We start from the raw sequence: 18,512 nt of genomic DNA on the forward strand, positions 1-18,512 counted from the left end.
ACTCGGGTCATCTACGTTAGGTGCATAAGAATTCACCAGCAGGAAGTCCCTCCCATCCAGTTTCACACGTATAAGAACATATCTACCCTCAACATCAGCCTCAACATACTGGACTGCTACGGGAACCCCTGGAGCCACCCAGATCAGGACCCCCCTAGCATAGGTAGACAAGGAGGAATGGAACACCTGACCCCTCCATTTCCTCGCCAATTTAAGAGCACCCTCTTCATTCATATGCGTTTCCTGCAGGCACGCCACTGATACTCCATGCCGACGAAGGAAGGATAGCACCCTATGCCGCTTGGAGCAAGTACCCAGGCCACGCACGTTCCAAGTTAAAAATTTGAATCCCATAAGCGTTGGTCTTGCCCATCCGGGCACCCAAGTGTAACCTCTGCAAACAGCCTCGTAGGGGCGCAAACCGTAGTACACACTATGCCAAAAACAAACACCCCCCACCACTCCCCCCAACCCCACATTACCCGCAACTCCTCAGCCCCTGGAACAGTCCCACCCCCTCCCCCACCCACGAGCAGGAATGACTCCATAGGAAAACACACCGACCCAGTCATCCCACGCCAGCGCCAGCCAAAAACAATAGGACGCAACACCCCATCAGAACCAGTCCCCCCCCCACCCGCGAGCAAGAGGACAGCAACAACCAAGAACGCTACTCTGCCCTTCCCCTGCCAGTGCCAGGACGTGCACAGCCACCCCATACACCACACGCACCCCACACTCACACACAACCAACCAAAACCACCCACCCTCCCCCCCAACTCCCCGAGGACCCAATGTTCCAGGACAGTCTCTGGGAATGTCCACGAAAGTCAGTTCCAATGCTGGGCGACGGTACGCCATAAACTCTTGGACCTCGCACCACTTCGCCTCGGCCAACCTGGTATCCATCCTCCGTGCAGCCCACCAACCAGGGCTCCCAGCGCCAGGTAGAGACAGCATTGGGCAGGCAAAAAACCAGAAGGGGCGACTCACCCAACCTCCCAGGGCAACCACATTTTAATTAGACAGTACCTCATAGCAGAGTTCACTCATGCCGTGATTCGGAGAGGGCAGTTTCCGGCACCACCGAGGGAGCAGAGTGTACATCCAGCAAAGGTTCCTGCAAGGTATCTGGGACCAGGATCTCGCCAGGTGCAGGGGCCTCAGGTGACTCCGGAGCGGCCCCCGCCGTCGATGGCCTCACTTGTAGCGCCCCATCCTCTCCTATGGTAATCCGGGGCTCGGGAGAACCCCGGGATCCAGACCTGCGTCTCCCTCTGCCTCGCCGGCGCCTCTGGGGGCGGGTCCCCCAGGTCTCGCGGGGGCCACCTCGCTCACCAGGTGGTAGGTCGTCTCCCCGTATCTCGCGCCACTCCCACACCTCCGCCGGGGACTCGAAGAAGTGAGCGCGTCCTTGGGAGAGCACCTTGAGTTTGGCTGGATAGAGGAGCATGTATTGTAGCTTCACGTCCCGAAGCTTCTGCTTGACTCCCAGGAAGGACTTCCGTTGCTCCTGCACCTGTTGAGTATAGTCAGGGTAGATGGAAACTCGACTATTTTCAATGGTGATGGACTCCTTTTCTCTCGCGGCCCGTAGGATACAATCACGATCCTTATAATTCAGGATCTTTGCAATGATGGCTCTAGGTGGCTCGCCTGGACGTGGAGGGGGAACCAGGGCCCTGTGTGCCCTCTCGATGACAAAGACACTGGACAGTCCGGTCGGGCATAGCTGGGTACGGATCCACGTCTCCAAGAAGCGTTCAGCGTTTCCCGCCTCAAGGCGCTCCGGCATGCCCAGGACCCTGATGTTGCTCCGACGGGACCTGCCTTCTGCATCTTCCGCTCTTCTCTCCAGCGCACGGGTAGTGGACGTCAGGTGCGCGACAGATTTCTGCAGGGAGGCCACTTCAGTTTGTAATTGTGCGATGTTGCCCTCCGCGTCCGAGACCTTGTCTGCTACCTTACGGAGGTCCGTCCGGAGGAGGTTTACATCGATCGACACAGTCTCGATCTGCCTCTCCAAAGCAGAATGGGAACCCTGGATCGCCTTCAGGATCTCCGCTCGGGAAGGTTCATGCGGTTCATCGCCCCCATCGTCCGGTCCCGTCTGCCGCGTGATCCTCTGTGATGGCAGTCTTGGGGTGGTATACTGCACAATGGTGTTGGGTTGAGAGGATTTCGCAGTCCTGTCCTTGCGGGTCGTCCTCCTGTGGGGCAGTCCGGGAACCCCCCTAAGGCGTCTAAGCTAGGACTCGCCCGGTCCCACCGGGTAGGCACAGATCCCAACAATAGAGCGAAGGCGGGAGGACCGGGGGAGGGGACGATTCAGCAGGGCGCGCCAGGCAAATCCGGCCCAAGCGACGACCCCCACCACCAGCCAAGAGAGAGCGTGGCAACCAGTGAGCAAGATGCACTCACCGAGCTGGGCGGGAGGACATCAAATAATCGGAGCAAAAGCAGCTTACCGCCAACCAGCGCACCTCAGGCGAGCCCCCTCCAGTTCCAGGTGCAGCAGTGTGATTTCCAAGCCTCTTGGGGCAGCACAGTCCGAGCTCCGCCGCCACACAGGGGAGGGTCCGCTCCGGCAGTCAGGGAGAATAGCACGCAGTGTATGGGGGGGCCCCAAGTCGCCCCAGAGGATGACACAGCAGGACGCCACCAGGCACAGCGCCAGTGCAAGTTCCACGTGGGATGGTCTCCGGAGCACTCCGCAGTAGGGACGGAGGCCGCAATCCCCACCGCTGCAGGGACACCACAGGGGATAGTCTGCGCAAAGCGCACCAGCTCTCAGTGCAGAGGCGGGCCGCAATACCACCAGGTCCGGCGGAGCAGCGTCCAGCCCTCGGCTATTTCAGCACCTCAGTCCCACGGAAGTCGCGTAGAGCCCCAGGCCCCAGGGGAAACACTCACCCTGAGCTGCTCTCCGCAGCCGGGAGCTCCGTCGTAGGATAGGGCCGGCGGGGGGAGGGGCCAGCACCTCAACCCCCTGCACAGGTCAGCAGGACGTCCACTACAGGTCTCTGACCATCGGGCGGTCCGCCGTGCATGCTAGCACTTCCCCAGCCAGGATATTTCCGCAGCAAGCGGGCTGCACGCACCGCTACTCTTCCGCGCAGGCCCAGTCCGCGGTCTCGCGTAGAGACAGGCGGGGCCCTCCGAGCGCCGCAGTGGTCTCCGGCGGCGTTAACGGGGCACCGGAGGCTCTCCAGTCGACGTGGCGGTCCCAGACAGGACGAGAAAGGATCCGGACCGTCAGCTCCTCTGTGGAAGGTCCTGGAAGGATCTTTTTGGGCAGGATATTAAGGGTCCCCGGATGGAGCTGGTGAAGCTCACGTCCTGTCGGCCATGCTGCTTGGCCACGCCCCCCGTATTACAAGTTAAAGAATGCTCAGGAAGTGTCAATATGGTTTATCCCAAATGTATTATATCCTTGAATGACATACCCGTCACCATGTTTGCTGATTTATGTTCCCCATTTACGTTGGTAAACAATAATGATTGTGTTTTGAGGGCCTCGGGAGGAATACGTTACAGAAAGCAGATGTTGCACCCACTGGTTATAACAAAGAGCCTTTACCGCTCCTAGGCATGAAGGAGATGCGCATTGGGTTCAAGGGCAGGGATATGTATGGTAAAGTGTACATTGTAGAGTCTGGATCCAACCTGTTAGGATGGCAACACCAGAAGGAACTGGGAATCATCTTGGATCCTATAAGGAAGAACAGGTTCTACTGACTACAGATAACCTGTGCAGGGGCACTATTTGTGACTAATTTCCTAGATTGTTTCGGGAAGAGCTGTGCCTTTTTCACGACTTTCAGCACAAAATAAAACTTAAAGCCAACACCAAACCAGTAGTACACAAACTACATCCTGTACAACAACAAATGAAGGAACCCATGGAGAAAGAGCTTAACAAACTGTGTGACATGGGAATCATACAACCTGTAGAATGTTCAGAGTGGTTGGCGCCAGTCGTCATCGCAGGCAAGGCCAATGGAGATGGAATTGGCCTGTGTGTAGACTTAAGGAACCTCAATTAGAGCATATGGATATAAAGACACCCACTGCCGAACATAAACGAGATGCTCAGCACCATGTCCCAGGCGAAGTATTTCAGTGTCATCGACCTATCCATGGGTTACCACAAGGTTGACCTGTACCCAGAATCTAGACCTCTCACGGCATTCATAACACCTCAAGGTGCGTACATGTTCAGGAGTATGCCGTTTGGGTTAGTGTCCACTCTGGCGGTTTTCCAGAAAGTAATGCAACAGATTCTAAAGGGGGTTGACTGCTCCATTTACTTCCAAGATGATATCATGGTGTATGGATGCGATCTGGAAGACCCGAATAATACCCTCAGACTCGTATTTAAGAGGCTCACGGATGCAGGGTTAACAGTACAGAAAACCAAGTGCTAAATAAGGACGATGTTGGTTGATTACCTGGGACATTCAATTTCAGAAGAAATATTTAGGCCCAAAGGCAACCTGCTCAGTGCTGTGAGAGATGCCCCATATCAAAGAAAACAAGAATGAGCTCAAGTCATTCCTAGGATTAATGGAATACATGGCCAAATGTATAAAAAAACTTTGCATCCAAATGTGAACCGGTGAGAGAGTTATTAAAACAAAAAAAGGAACTTGAATGGAATGAACAACATAAATCAGTGGTGGATACACTCAAACAAGAGATCTTAGGTTCGGCAGCTTTACGGGTATTCGATCCACAAAACAAAACCATCCTCCCAACTGACGCATCCAACAAGGGATTGTGGGCCACCCCATCCCAAAGAAATGAAAAAGAGGAAATGATTATTGCCTTCGCATCACATTGCCTGACAAATGCTGAGAAGAATTACTCTGTAGTTGAAAAGGAGGCCCTGGCGTGTTTCTGGGCTGTGAAGCATTTTAAAATCTTCCTGTGGGGGCTTAGTTTCACCATTCGTACAGACCATAAGCTCATACACCTTCATTTTCGCTGTGAAAGGTATGGAAAATTGTACTCCTCGAATTGGAAAATGGATCCTGGGATTAGAGAATTTCAACTACAAAGTCGAGTACGTCCCTGGTGAAGACAACAGAATTGCCGATTTCTTGTCTAGGTCACCCTGGGAAATGGAGCATCCTGAAGAAATGCTGGACAGCCCCATTTTGGTTGTAGAAGACCCTGTCATTACAGAAGAAGAGTGGATGAAAAGCATGGAAGAGGACAAGGTTTTTGTAAGGCTGAAAAGTGTATTGGGAGAAAAGTGGCCTAATAGATGCAGTGACCTGGAAGAGGAACTCAGGGACTTCTGGGAAGTCAGGAATGATTTGAGCATCATACGTGACAGAATCTACCGTCAAGCAAAAGTTGTTCTACTAGTGAGTCTCAGAAGAGGAATATTGGATCTGGTGCACAAAGGTAATCTGGGACGCAGCATTACCAAGAGTAGAGTTCGGGCCAATTTCTGGTTCCTCAGGATGGATGCCATGACAGTACAGCTAGTGAAGGACTGCGTCAGCTGTGCCAGGAGTGACACGTCCAAATTCATACTTAAGGTCCCTTTGTCCCCTGTTAGAGTGCCCAATAAGCCGTGGAGTAAACTAGCAATGGTGGAGTTCAGACAAAGTTGTCAAGTCCCAAATGGATTCATAATTTTGGTTCCTTCTGTGTATGGTGCCGGTGTGTATAGGGAGGGAGGTGTGTTATAATCTTCCTTTCTGTATAATGGGTTGTTCCGTCCCCCTCCCTTTCCCCTCTCCTTGGTTTCTCCCACCTGGAGTTGACAGTAAAATGTTAGTATCTTACTGCAGTTATGGAGAGTGGATGGCCACTAAAGCAGTTCTCTTGCCTACTCTGTTTCCTGTCATCTATACTTTTAGCACAATGACGTTGGGCATGAACTTTATACATAGATTTTATACAGGAGATGGTAGTGCTGCTGTGCTTCCAAAAATCCTCATGTATAATGTATGAGATTTCGAACTAGGGAAAACTCGCATACTGAATGCAGTGCTGTATCTAGGTAAAAGGTCAGTCCCTGTCAACAATGACGAGTGCAATGTAGGGAACAATATAGGTGAAGGAAATTGAAATTACAGAGGCCTATATTATGGTACCTATATGGAATACAACAGCATGCATGGAGATTTGAAAGGTGCATTTATATTTATGACTGTCACAGAGGATTTGTTACGTCGAATGTCATCGTCTCTTCAGTAACAATATGATTTTACCTTATGGCAGGTGCATGAATGACCAATAAGCTCCTATTTAGGACACACACCCATGAAAATTTTTTGTGGGTGAGCACCGTTAGTACAATTTAGGGGTCTTACATCAGGGAGATTAGGAATCGCATTCTTTTTGGGCCTTAAGAATTGCCACTGATCCCCAAGGAGGGATAAATAGGCGCGAAACATGTCGACCATTAGTTGAACTCAGGCAACATTACTTCCCTTAGGACACCTATCTCTGTTTTATTCTTAACCAGGAAACCAACTGATATTAAAATTAATAGATTGCCTTAGTTATTTCTAGACTAGTTCAGCCTTGGGAATTCTGTAGGGCCACAACAGATTAAAAGATCTCTGGCAAAGAGCCCCTGGTGGGGCGTTGCAGCGCTCACCCCACAAGGAGCTTGGCTCCATGGTGAAACATACCATGTCGGTGGGTGAGGAAGGCTCCATTGCCCATGACAAGTCCTGAGCTCAGGAGGAGTACTTTATGAAACTGCACACCTGATTGATTTGTGTGTGCTGATATTGTCACAGTCATATACACTTAATCGGTTTATTTCAACATTCCTCGTTGGGGTGCAGCAAAAAGGACCAGTAACTGACACCAGCCTGATGTTTAGCACCTTCCATATGCTGGTAATGTCATGTCCGATTGGTGGAGTCTGTGCTGGAGCTGCATGACCCTACCTGGTGAGGCTGGGGCGCTGCTTCCAGGGGACAGCTTTTCTAGGTCATTCTGACACCTAAAAATATTGTTAAGGTGAGTAACCTGCAAAAATATGATGTACCTATCAAAAATATAGTACCTTTTAGTTCTCTTCATGAAAATGGCTATATCTAAATCTTCAGGGACTATTGGAATCTAAATGGTGTACGAAATGGATAAAGGTGGGGCACACAAAGCCCCTCTCTTGCTTTCTCATCACATTTTTTCTCACTCCCAATGCTTGCTGACATTCATCATTATTTCTCGCCCAGCTTTTTAGGTGCAGGGTCAGTGCATAATTTGATGATCTGAGTGCATGCCATCCAGATACCCTATCACTGACCACCCCTACGATGAGGAACCCATGCGTCATTGCTTTGATCCTTGCCTCTCTCCTCACTAACGGTAAATTTATTGCCATTCTTCATTTCTCTACATCTTTTTTTTTAAATGTTGTATTGAGTTTTCCATTGCATAATGAAAGAAAGCAATTCAGTCCTGTAGGCAAGTGTGAACAGTACAGCAAAAAGATTATTTTAAGGTTCCTTACAGAACAGATCTTCCCTGTATTTCAGGTGTGAAAGAGCATCCCTGCCACTTGGTGTTCCTACTTTTGGGTCATAGATGGGATATCCTAATATATGCCCTGCATTACAATCCTCTCTTGCTATCTATTGCCTTCTGGTATAGCAAGCCTAGAAGGGGTGAGATGTGTAGTTCTCTTCGGTGTTTCATTGAAGGCCCTGATGAGCTATATGTATTTACTCAGTACTGTACACTCTACAAAACAGCTATTTTATACAATGTCATTGTTTATTTGCTAAATGTAGTGCCATAGAAAAGACTCAGAACTGCATCAAAGCAGCCATAAGATAAACAGCCAAACAATTAAAATACACTAAATAAGATTTCAAGCTTACAAATATTAGTTATAGTAATAGTAATAACTTTATTTCAAGATTAGTTAAAACCTTCGCAAACAAGTAAAACATAAATTCACAAGAAGTAGCTTCACCATTAAATAATGCTAAAAGATTACAAATGTGTTGTAATTCTATAAAATTGCGGAGGAATAAAAACTAATAGATGAGATAGTTCATTATAAGACTTGTTCTCGTGGATAGTTACACCCTGTGAAGAAATGTTTATGGAGAATATAAAGGTCGATGAACTCTGAGCCGGCCTATGCTGACTGCTGACAGCTTAGCGACCAAGGAAGTATTCGTGGATCTAATCAACGCCCTAATGGTCGGCGCTGTTATGCTTGTCTCATAAACCAGCTGGCATAGCATGAAGACCGGTAACTTGTGGACCTTCCAGGCTTAACTTTGGGTTTGCTTCCCTCATAAACCGAACAAGGCTGCAAGCAAGGCGGATATTACTGCCCTCAAAACAGGCCTTTACCGCCTCCCTGCATGATCGAACCTGACTTGCAATCAGGAGCTGTTTTAGAAACTGTCTCCTTTCCACTCCCAAGCCATTGCAGATGCATAGTAGATGTATTACGTCTTCATTTTGATCTCCACACAGTCTGCAGCAGTTAGAGAGAGTTTGTTTCCACGGAGGAAGGTGGGGCTTTGCTGGTAGGATTCCCAGCCTCAGATGTAGGAACCGTTCTTTTGTAATTCTTGAAAAACCTGTTCCTAAGTATAATTGGGGCTTTGTTGACATGTAGCTCTGGATTACAAACCAGCCGTGGACCCTCCTGCTGAGGGCAGCTTTATCTTCTGCAAGAGATACAATCTTTACTGATTGTTTACCAGGACCGTGAAACTTTTCTGGAATGAGCAGGAGTCCCATAGGTCCTGTCTAGCTAGCAGCTTGATTGCTGAATGAAGGTAACTCATCGCTGGACTATCATTTCTCCTTGTGATTTCCAACCACAGGTGTGAGTTCAATGTGCCCGGCTCGGCTCCCTTTATTTTAAACCCGCTCTTGGCGTAGGCCCCTTTCGTGAGATTTGCTGCTTTTGCAGTCCGAACTCTAATCTTATTTGGGCTGGTGAGGTGAATTGCGGAAGAATGAATATTATTCTTAGGGCCTTGGTGACCACTGTGTCCAAAGTAGCCACGTCTTTTCCTCTCATTGCTTCACTTCTATACGTGATGGAGGGTAGCAGCCGTGCTCGAAGCACTTCTAGCAAAGGGAGAAGGCTAGGACCGGTTATTTTTTGCTTGATGTTTCTTAAAGCAGTGCGGTCCCTCTGCCTTTGATGGATGCTTTCTGTTTGGAAAATGAGCCATTTCTCTCAAATATGATTCCCAAATACTTGTACTCCTCTGTTGACACCAGCAGCCGGTTATTCATTGACCATCGCGGGTAGGGTTTGTTAAATCCTTGGTTTAATACCATTACTTTAGATTTTCCAGGTTTATGGTCAGCCCATTTTTATCAGCGAAGGTACTTGTGGTGTTTATCAGATGCTGGAGGCCAATTGGGGTACGGCTGATTAGTAGCAGATCATCTGCGTACAAGAGGTTCGATAGAGTTAGGCCCCCCAGGTTTGGGGCGTGATGGTTGCACTTGTCCAGCTCGGTGGAGAGGTCTGAGACAAAAAGGTTGAACAGGGTTGGGGCCAGGACACAGCCCTGCTTCAGCCCTTTAGTAGTTGGTATTCTCCTAAAGAGGGTGTCTCCCGCTACGACTTTAATCTGGACCCACGTTTCGGAGTGAAGCAAAATTAGCTGGTTTAGAAGGTTTGTGGGAATTCCCCCTCCTTGCAAGTTTGGCCCAGAGTATCCCCCTATTGACGCTGTCAAAAGCTGCTTTATAGTCAATAAAGCAGACGAATAGCGGTTTGTTGATATTTTTGGAGGCGTCAGACAAAAGAGAAAGGGCGAGAATATTTTGTAGTCCCCAGACCTTCTGGAAAGCCAGTTTGATTGATGGGAATTAGGTTTTTTTCCTGAGCCCAAACTGTAAGTTCATTTAGTAAGAGCCCTGCATAGAATTTGGCTTCAATGTCGATTAAAGCAATGAGCCTATAGTTTTTTGGGACTGTCATGGCGCTTTTTTTGTGGATCGGTGAAATAATTGAGCCTTTCCTGGAGTCAGGGATTCTCTCACTTTCCAGGATGTTATTGTAAAGGGGAAAGAGTGCTTCAACCCAGTAGTTTGAATCCTGTTCAAATATGATTGGCGGAAGACCGTTGGGCCCTGGAGCTCCGTCTTTCCAACCTTTCTTAATTCTGCCCCCAAGCTGCTTGGTTTTTAAGACGATGGGAAGGTCCGCTCCTTCAAATCTGGATTGCTGTTGGTCGCTTTGGAGCTCCAGTGAGACTTCCGCGGATTCGCCAGCTTCTGTGTTGAAGTGACTCAGTAGGTGCTTTGCCCAGATGTCCTCAGTTATATATGAGTTGATTCCTAGAGCTGATGGATTCTCTAGGGTTCTGATGGTCTGCCAAAACCTGGCACTGTTGTTGTTTTTTGCGTCATATGTCAGTTTAGCCCATATTGATTCGTCCCTTTCTTTTTTGGCGAGCCAGATAATTTTTTTCCTGCGTGCCTTAAGCCTCCTTAATTCGGACTGGATGTAATCAACTGGCCCGTGTATACGCAGACTGCGCAATACCCTGTTGATGTTGATTTTTAGCTCCCTTAGTTCGGCGTCCTGGTGTCGTGAGAGGTGGATTCTTTCGCTTCGTGCCTGCTTGCATGAGGCGGCCCGAAATTTTTTTGGTCTTAGTATTCCTTCTGTTGGCTTGTTTTTTTACTTTGTTGGGTGGAAGCTTTCCATGAAGTTCTCCCATACCGTTAAATGGCTGGTGCTTAACTGCTTGCTTTCCTCCCATCTTTTTTTCGCAAGGGCCTGGAGTTGTTCTGGATCGCGGGTGTTGCATTTGATTCGCCGGTGGTTTGCTGTTATCATTAAATTTGTGTCCTCCATTGGGTGGGTAGTTGCTGTTCCGTAAAGCATCGAGTATAAACTCTTGGGGCTGGTGGTTGCTGTAATCCTGATTTCCGATCCAAAACCCTTTTATTAGGCTGAAGATCGATAGAGACGTGAAAGTGTAGTCAATTGCGGTGTTACATTGGGCAGTGTGGAAGGTGGCGGCCTGTGGGGGGTCCCCTGCGAAATGCCCATTTAATGCAACCAAAGACAGATTCATCAGCTCGGTCAGAAGGTCCCTCGAGATTTTGGATGACTTGGATTGACGCCGATTCCGGATCCAACACCGCCGACAGTGAGAGCCTGCGTGGGACAGCTCGTGCCTCCATCCTGGTCGTCGAAGACACCTCCTGGTCCACGTGGCTGCAGCGTCAAGCGTCCACTCTTCACCTGAACACGACGACGACATCTGGTTCCTTCCTGGTTCCACTCCAGTCACTGGCTAGTGACTGTGAACATTGTCCCCTCTGCTTTCAGGTCTCCTTCTTCAACAATCCACCCTTGGATTGCACCGGACATCTTCCTCCTGGTTGCCTGCAGCATCTTTTCTTGCAGGCTCCCTAGACTTCAACGCGAGAACCCGACGCACTTTGAACCCTATGCACCCGCGGCCCGTGGGTGAGGTAACAAGAGCATTTCGGTGCTCAAGGGTAGTTTAACTGTCTTAGTGTCCAGTTCCACAGTCGTTTTAGTCCTATCTAGTCAGGATTGTCCGTACTCACCTTTAACTTGAACTGTACTGTCCATAGACGTTGTTACGCATCTCGTGTGTGAGTTCACACTCTGCACACGCGTTCCGTGGGCCTCCTATTACTTACCTGAAGTTAGTGTAGCGTGGTCCCATCGATCCTACAGCCTCTGGACAGCTCCATTCCTTCTATTGACTTTCACATTCCACTTACTTAGTATATGGTTTGTCGTGCCCCTAGGGCACCATTGTGATTTCGTGCAACTTAACGTATTTTTCAGAAGAGATTGTCATGTGCTTAGCCCTCTGACCTCATAAAGAGTTCAGAGGTGTTGTTATTAATAAATATACTGTTTATTTTCATAACAACCTGTGTGGTGTCCTTTCATCTGGTATTCAAGGGGTTATATTGTGGTAAAACAGCTGGCTTCACATGCCAAAAGAGTTTAGCCTAAGACTGCTTTGTCCATGCTACCCTTAGGATAGCTGGTCTATAAGGTTGACTTACAACCAATCACCATAAGGGGTGTTTGGACTGATACAAGGTGATCACTAGAACTAGTGAGCATCATATATCAGGCCAACTTCTCACATTGGTGTGCAGCGGTTGGGATTTGAGCTTGCTGTTGTTTTTACCACGTATAATCTTGAAATATCATTTGAAAGATCACATAAGGTACTCTAGGAACACATAACAAGCTTAGAAATACTCTGAGTTCTACTGAACCAGCTGTTGTAGTAGAAAGGGCCTAGCACACCCTGACTACAACTCTTAGCAAGGGATCAGTAGGAAAACCCATAGTGTAGGTAAGTGCATCACTTGCACCACACTAGAAGCATGTCTACCCATGGAGAGTCTTCAGAGACTCCCCTAGTGGTTAGTGACCCTCCACAGGTCCTTTCCAGATATGCAGCTCTCAGTTTCCAGGAGATGAGACAATTGTGTACCTCCAGGAAATTGAAACAGGGTTCTAACCCTACCACTCCTTTTCTGTTAGGTCTCTTAGAGACATATGATGCTAGAAAGGCTTCTCATACAGATGGGAGCATGCCAGCCTTAGAGGGTACCCTTGGTGATCCAGACCTCCCTGAAACAGTAGATGTAGAAGAGGAGGAGGAAGAAGAGGAAGTCTCTGGGGATGAGGCAGACAAAGGTCCTGAGATAGTCAGCAGACTTACTAGGGCCCACTTAGACCTACATAGGGAAGGATCTGGGGGACCCCCAGTACTGACCCTCAGCAGGCCTAACTTTGGAGTTAGAAGAGACAGGTCTCATTCTAGGGACTCCAATAGATCTGTGCACTCTCATGCCTCTTCTCAGAAGAGAATGACTTCTCCCCAGAGGAGAATGACTTCCCCTCAGAGGAGAGAACATGAAGCAAGGATGAAACAAGCTAATCTGAGGATCCAGAGGGAAGAACTTGCACTTGCCAAGGAGAAGCTTGCCTTTGCTAGACAGCAAGAGTTGAGTGGGGTAGTCCCCACTGGTGGCAGCAATATCCCCAAGGATAAAGACAGGAGTTTTGACAATAGACACCTGTGTAAAATAGTGCCCCCCTATAAGACAGGGGATGACATCCACAAGTGGATGACTGCTTTGGAGAGAGCCTGCAAAGTACAGCAGGTACCCCAGAGTCAGTGGGCAGCTATATTGTGGCTCTCCTTTGAAGGCAAAGGTAGAGACAAGCTCCTCACTGTTAGAGATGAGGATGCTAATGATTACCAAGTCTTGAAACTTGCACTGATTGATGGGTTTGGCTTAACCACTGAACAATACAGGTTAATGTGCAGGGATACCCAGAAAACTCAGGCTCAAGATTGGACTGACTTTGTTGATTGTGCCACTAAGGCTCTGGAGGGCTGGTTACTGGCAAGTAAAGTTACTGATTACACAGGATTGTATAATCTAATTATGAGAGAGCAAATCTTAAATAATTGTCAGAACCAGTTGTTGCATCAGCACTTGATTGACTCAGATCTGACCTCTCCCCAAGAATTGGGAAAGAAGGCAGACAGAGGGGTCAGGACAAGGGTCAAGCAGCAGAACCAGAACCAGGGTGGTGGCCAGAAGAAAGCAGACCAGAAGGGTAATGAGAATAAGCAAAATGACCAGAAGTCTTCAACAGGGCCCCAACAATCTAAGGAGGGTGGGTCCCAGAATTCCCAAAAGAAGAAGAATGATGGCCCTAAGAAACCATGGCGCCAATACTGTAAAAGTAAGACTCGCGGGTTTAGTGAGTGCACCAAGAAAGGCCAAACTCCTACCACTACTGTCCCTAAGACACCTGCACCCCCTAGTACAGTTAGTAGTGGCAGTGTACCTCCCAAGGCTATAGTTGGGTTAATCCTGGGAACTGAGGTGGGTTCTGACTTAGTTAGAATACCAACTCAGGCAGTTCTTGTTTGTACTGGGGACATGAATATGACCCCTACTATAAGTCCCAGTACTCTGGGCAAATACAGACAAACGCCTTTAATCAATGGAAAGATGGCTCAGGCCTACAGGGACACACGTGCCAGTGTTACTATGGTGACACCAACATTTGTGGACCCTGACCAGATCATGCTAGGTTCAGACTACCTAGTGACCAATGCTAGCAATGTCACTACCAATCACAGTATGGCAGTTGTTAATTTCTCCTGGGGAGGGGTAACTGGCCTCAAAAGGGTTGTAGTTAGTTCAGACCTCCCAGTAGATTGTCTTTTGGGCAATGATTTGGAATCCTCACTGTGGTCAGATGTGGAGTACAGGACTCATGTAGAAATGCTAGGTCTCTCCTCACATGTGCTTGCTGTGACTAGGTCACAGGCCAAGAAATGCCCAGCTGAACTAGTGCTGGATCCTGGAAGAATGGACCAGACACTACCCAAGAGAAAGAGCAGTAGGGGTAAGGTTGACCCTTCCCCCCTGCCTCAGGATGAGGATCAGCTCTCTCAGGAGACTGACCCCAAGACCCCAGAAGGAACTGTCCTAGAGGAGCTTGAGCCTGAACAGGTTGAGTTTCTTGGGACAGGGGGACCTTCCAGGGCAGACTTGAGGCAGGCACAGTTAGACTGTTCCTCTCTTGAACCCCTCAGACAGCAGGCTGCTGCTGAGGCTGCAGGGAATGCTACAGGTGCCCATAAGGTATAATGGGACGATGGACTCCTATACTCTGAGGCAAGAGACCCCAAGCCTGGTGCTACCAGGAGGCTGGCCATCCCCTTGTCTCTTAGAGGTTTCCTTCTCACCTTAGCCCATGAAATTCCCCTTGCAGGTCACTTAGGCCAGAACAAGACTTGGGACAGGCTAGCCCCACACTTTCACTGGCCTCATATGTCTGAGGACACAAAAGAGTTTTGTCGCTCATGTGTCACCTGCCAAGCCAGTGGCAAATCAGGTGGCACAACAAAGGCCCCCCTTATACCACTACCTGTGGTGGGGGTTCCCTTTGAAAGAGTGGGGATTGACATTGTTGGACCAATGGACCCCCCAACAGCATCTGGGCACAGATTTATACTGGTGGTAGTGGATCATGCCACCAGGTATCCAGAAGCTATTCCCCTTAGGACCACTACAGCTCCTGTTGTGGCTAGAGCCCTGGTTGAAGTTTTCTCCAGAGTGGGGTTTCCTAAGGAGGTTGTCTCTGACAGAGGTGCAAACTTCATGTCAGGATACTTGACTGCTATGTGGAAGGAGTGTGGTGTAAATTACAAATTTACCACACCCTATCACCCACAGTGCAATGGGCTTGTTGAAAGATTCAACAAGACCCTCAAAGGGATGATAAAAGGGTTACCTGAAAAGCTTAGGCGAAGATGGGACATCCTTTTACCCTGCCTTATGTTTGCTTACAGAGAGGTCCCACAGAAGGGGGTTGGTTACAGCCCTTTTGAGCTTTTGTTTAGACTTCCTGTAAGAGGACCCCTATGTCTTGTGAAGGAAGGATGGGAGTTACCTCTCAAAAAGCCTAATCTTGACATAGTGGACTATGTACTTGGTCTCCGCTCCAGGATGGCAGAGTACATGGAGAAGGCATCTAAAAACCTTGAGGCCAGCCAAGAACTTCAAAAAGCTTGGCATGACCAAAAGGCTGTCCTAACTGTTTACCATGCAGGACAGAAGGTGTGGGTGTTGGAGCCAGTGGCCCCAACAGCTCTCCAAGACAAATGGTCTGGACCCCACATCATCATCGAACAAAAGGGAGAAGTCACCTACTTGGTGGACATGGGAACTCCCAGGAGCCCTCACAGAGTACTTCATGTGAATAGGCTCAAAGCATTTGTTGACAGGGAGGACATGGGCTTGCTCATGGCCACAGATGAGGGGCAGGAGGAAGAGAGTGACCCTCTCCCAGACCTGCTCACTCAGAACCCTGATGATGGGTCAGTAGATGGTGTAGTCTTTTCTGACAGCCTCTCTGAGAATCAACAAAAGGATTGTAAGCAGGTCCTTCAATCCTTCAGACAAATGTTTTCTCTGACCCCCCAGTCAGACAAACTGGTGCACACATGAGGTGGACACTGGAGACAGTCTGCCTATAAAGAGTAAAATCTACAGGCAACCTGACCACGTCAGGGACTGCATAAAGAAAGAAGTACAAAAGATGTTGGAATTGGGAGTCATTGAACCCTCAGAGAGCCCTTGGGCTAGTCCTGTAGTTCTAGTGCCAAAACCTCACACCCAAGATGGTAAGAGAGAGATGAGGTTTTGTGTAGACTACAGGGGTCTCAATGCTGTCACTAAGACAGATGCCCATCCAATACCTAGGGCAGATGAACTGATAGATAAGTTGGCTTCTGCAACTTTCTTAAGTACATTTGACCTAACAGCTGGTTATTGGCAAACCAGGTTAGCTGAGGATGCCAAGGCCAAGACAGCATTTTCTACCCCAGGAGGTCCTTACCAATTTGTGGTGATGCACTTTGGTTTGAAAAATGCCCCTGCCATTTTTCAAAGGTTGATGAACCAAGTTCTCACTGGGTTGGATGACTTTTGTGCAGCATATCTAGATGATATTGCTGTCTTTAGCTCCACCTTGGAGTATCACCTGATCCACCTGAGGAAAGTTTTGGAGGCCCTGCAGAAGGCAGGCCTCACTATCAAGGCTACTAAGTGCCAGATAGGGCAGAGTCAGGTTGTGTACCTGGGCCACCTTGTGGGAGGAGGCCAGGTTCAACCATTGGAGATCAAGATACAGGCCATAAAGGACTGGGCTCCTCCAACCACCCAGACACAGGTCAGAGCTTTCTTTGGCCTGTCTGGTTACTATAGGAAGTTTGTCAAGAATTATGTGTCCATTGTGACACCACTTAATGACCTGACAAGCAAGAAAATGCCAAAGAAAGTTCAGTGGACAGTTAGCTGTCAGAAGGCATTCGATGACCTAAAGCAGGCCATGTGTACTGCACCTATTCTCAAGAGTCCTGACTACTCCAAAACCTTCATTGTCCAAACAGATGCATCTGAGTTGGGTGTGGGAGCTGTTCTTTCTCAACAGAATATTGATGGTCATGACCAGCCCATTGCTTTTATAAGCAGAAGGCTGACCCCTAGAGAGAAACGTTGGTCAGCTATAGAGAGGGAGGCCTTTGCTGTGGTTTGGGCCCTGAAGAAGTTTAGGCCCTACTTGTTTGGAACTCACTTCAGAATTCAGACCGACCATAAGCCCCTACTATTGCTAAATCAGATGAATGGTGAAAACCCCAAACTTCTTAGGTGGTCCATTTCCCTACAGGGGATGGACTTTACAGTGGAGCACAGACCAGGGACTGACCATGGCAATGCAGATGGTCTCTCCAGGTATTTCCACTTAGAACAGTAAGACTCACCTGGTCAAGGTTAGTTTAATGTCCCTAAGTTTGGGGGGGTGGGGGGGGTTATGTAGGAGACTGGGGTCTGCAATCCTATGGTCACCCCAGATTTTTGCTTCACTGGTTTACGACTTTCCCTGGCTGTGGGCCTGCTAATCAGACCCACAGCCTAGCTGTTCTCTCTCTAAATTGACAACCATGTACCTTAGGTGCATATACCAATTGGTACTGGGCCACCTTATCAGTCCCTGTACAGTATACCTTAGGTATCCACGGCATAGGTGTACCCAGGGCCTCCCAGGGGCTGAAGCATGTATTATGCCACCCTGGCTGGCCACCTAAAACTGACACAACTGGCTGCATGACAGCTGGGGCAAGGTGGTGTAAACACCCTTTGCTGTAGATATAGTATACCTATATCTAACCCTAAAATGGACACATATATTCCTATCAGTCACTCCTATGGAAGGCCTTATCAATCCTGAAGGCAGAGTGCTTGGAATTATGTGAGATGGTGCTCTGGCATGAGCTGAGCCCGTTTGCAGCTTGCGGAAACAAGTCCTAATAGCTGTTCCATGATAACGCTATACCATATACTCTTAAGTGCATTATAATCCTCGCGGTTAAATGCCAACTCTGGTATAACATTATCAAAACATGTCGAGTAAGGTCTCATACTATTTGGAATACTGCCCCCTCGCCAACGGGGGTAGCATTCCACCCTTCTAGAGGGACACGACATGTATGTAACTGAGAACCCCGGTTAAAGTTAACTCGAGCCTTGGCATCACAAAATGGATGCTGCCACCACAGACACAAGTCTGACCTCCTGCTGCTGGGAGTCCTTCCAGCGAGGGAGGCTTGGACAAAGGGTTTCCTGCCTTGGGAGGTGCTAGCACCACCCCAGACAGGATTTTGTGTATTGGGTAGGGTAGGCTTGAAAGGAATGAGACATGCCTGGGGCACACAAGGTGCCCTGTGCATACACCGGTTCAAACCAGTTGCTGGGGCACTCCAGCCCCAGCTCTGGCGGGAAGCCGGACAAAGGATAGGGGGTGTAACCACCCCCCTTCCTGGTCCCACCCAGGGGAGGGACCTAGTCAGTAGTGCAGCCCCCTTTAGAAGAATAAAGGTAGGAGCTGGTCCCATTCCAAATTAGATTATCCTGAACTATTCAAGAAGAAGAAACTCTGGCCTTCGACGTTC

At 48.7% G+C, this 18,512-nt stretch overlaps 1 protein-coding gene across 5 annotated transcripts in view; it reads left to right on the forward strand.

Annotated features, from left to right (window-relative positions):
- Positions 1 to 18,512, forward strand: part of LOC144770772 (phospholipase A2 inhibitor gamma subunit B-like) — a 686,557-nt gene that overhangs the window by 60,604 nt on the left and 607,441 nt on the right. For all 5 annotated transcript variants that reach the window (XR_013599011.1, XR_013599010.1, XM_078655520.1 and 2 more), the window contains exon 2: positions 7,209 to 7,341. Coding sequence is in view for 3 of the 5 variants with exons in the window: in XM_078655520.1 (XP_078511646.1) it covers positions 7,290 to 7,341 (52 nt within the window). In the remaining 2 variants the exon portion in view is untranslated. The remainder of the gene's footprint in view (positions 1 to 7,208; positions 7,342 to 18,512) is intronic.

This window comes from Lissotriton helveticus, chromosome 7, assembly GCF_964261635.1.
Source record: "Lissotriton helveticus chromosome 7, aLisHel1.1, whole genome shotgun sequence".
In the NCBI taxonomy this organism is placed as follows: Eukaryota; Metazoa; Chordata; class Amphibia; order Caudata; family Salamandridae; genus Lissotriton; species Lissotriton helveticus.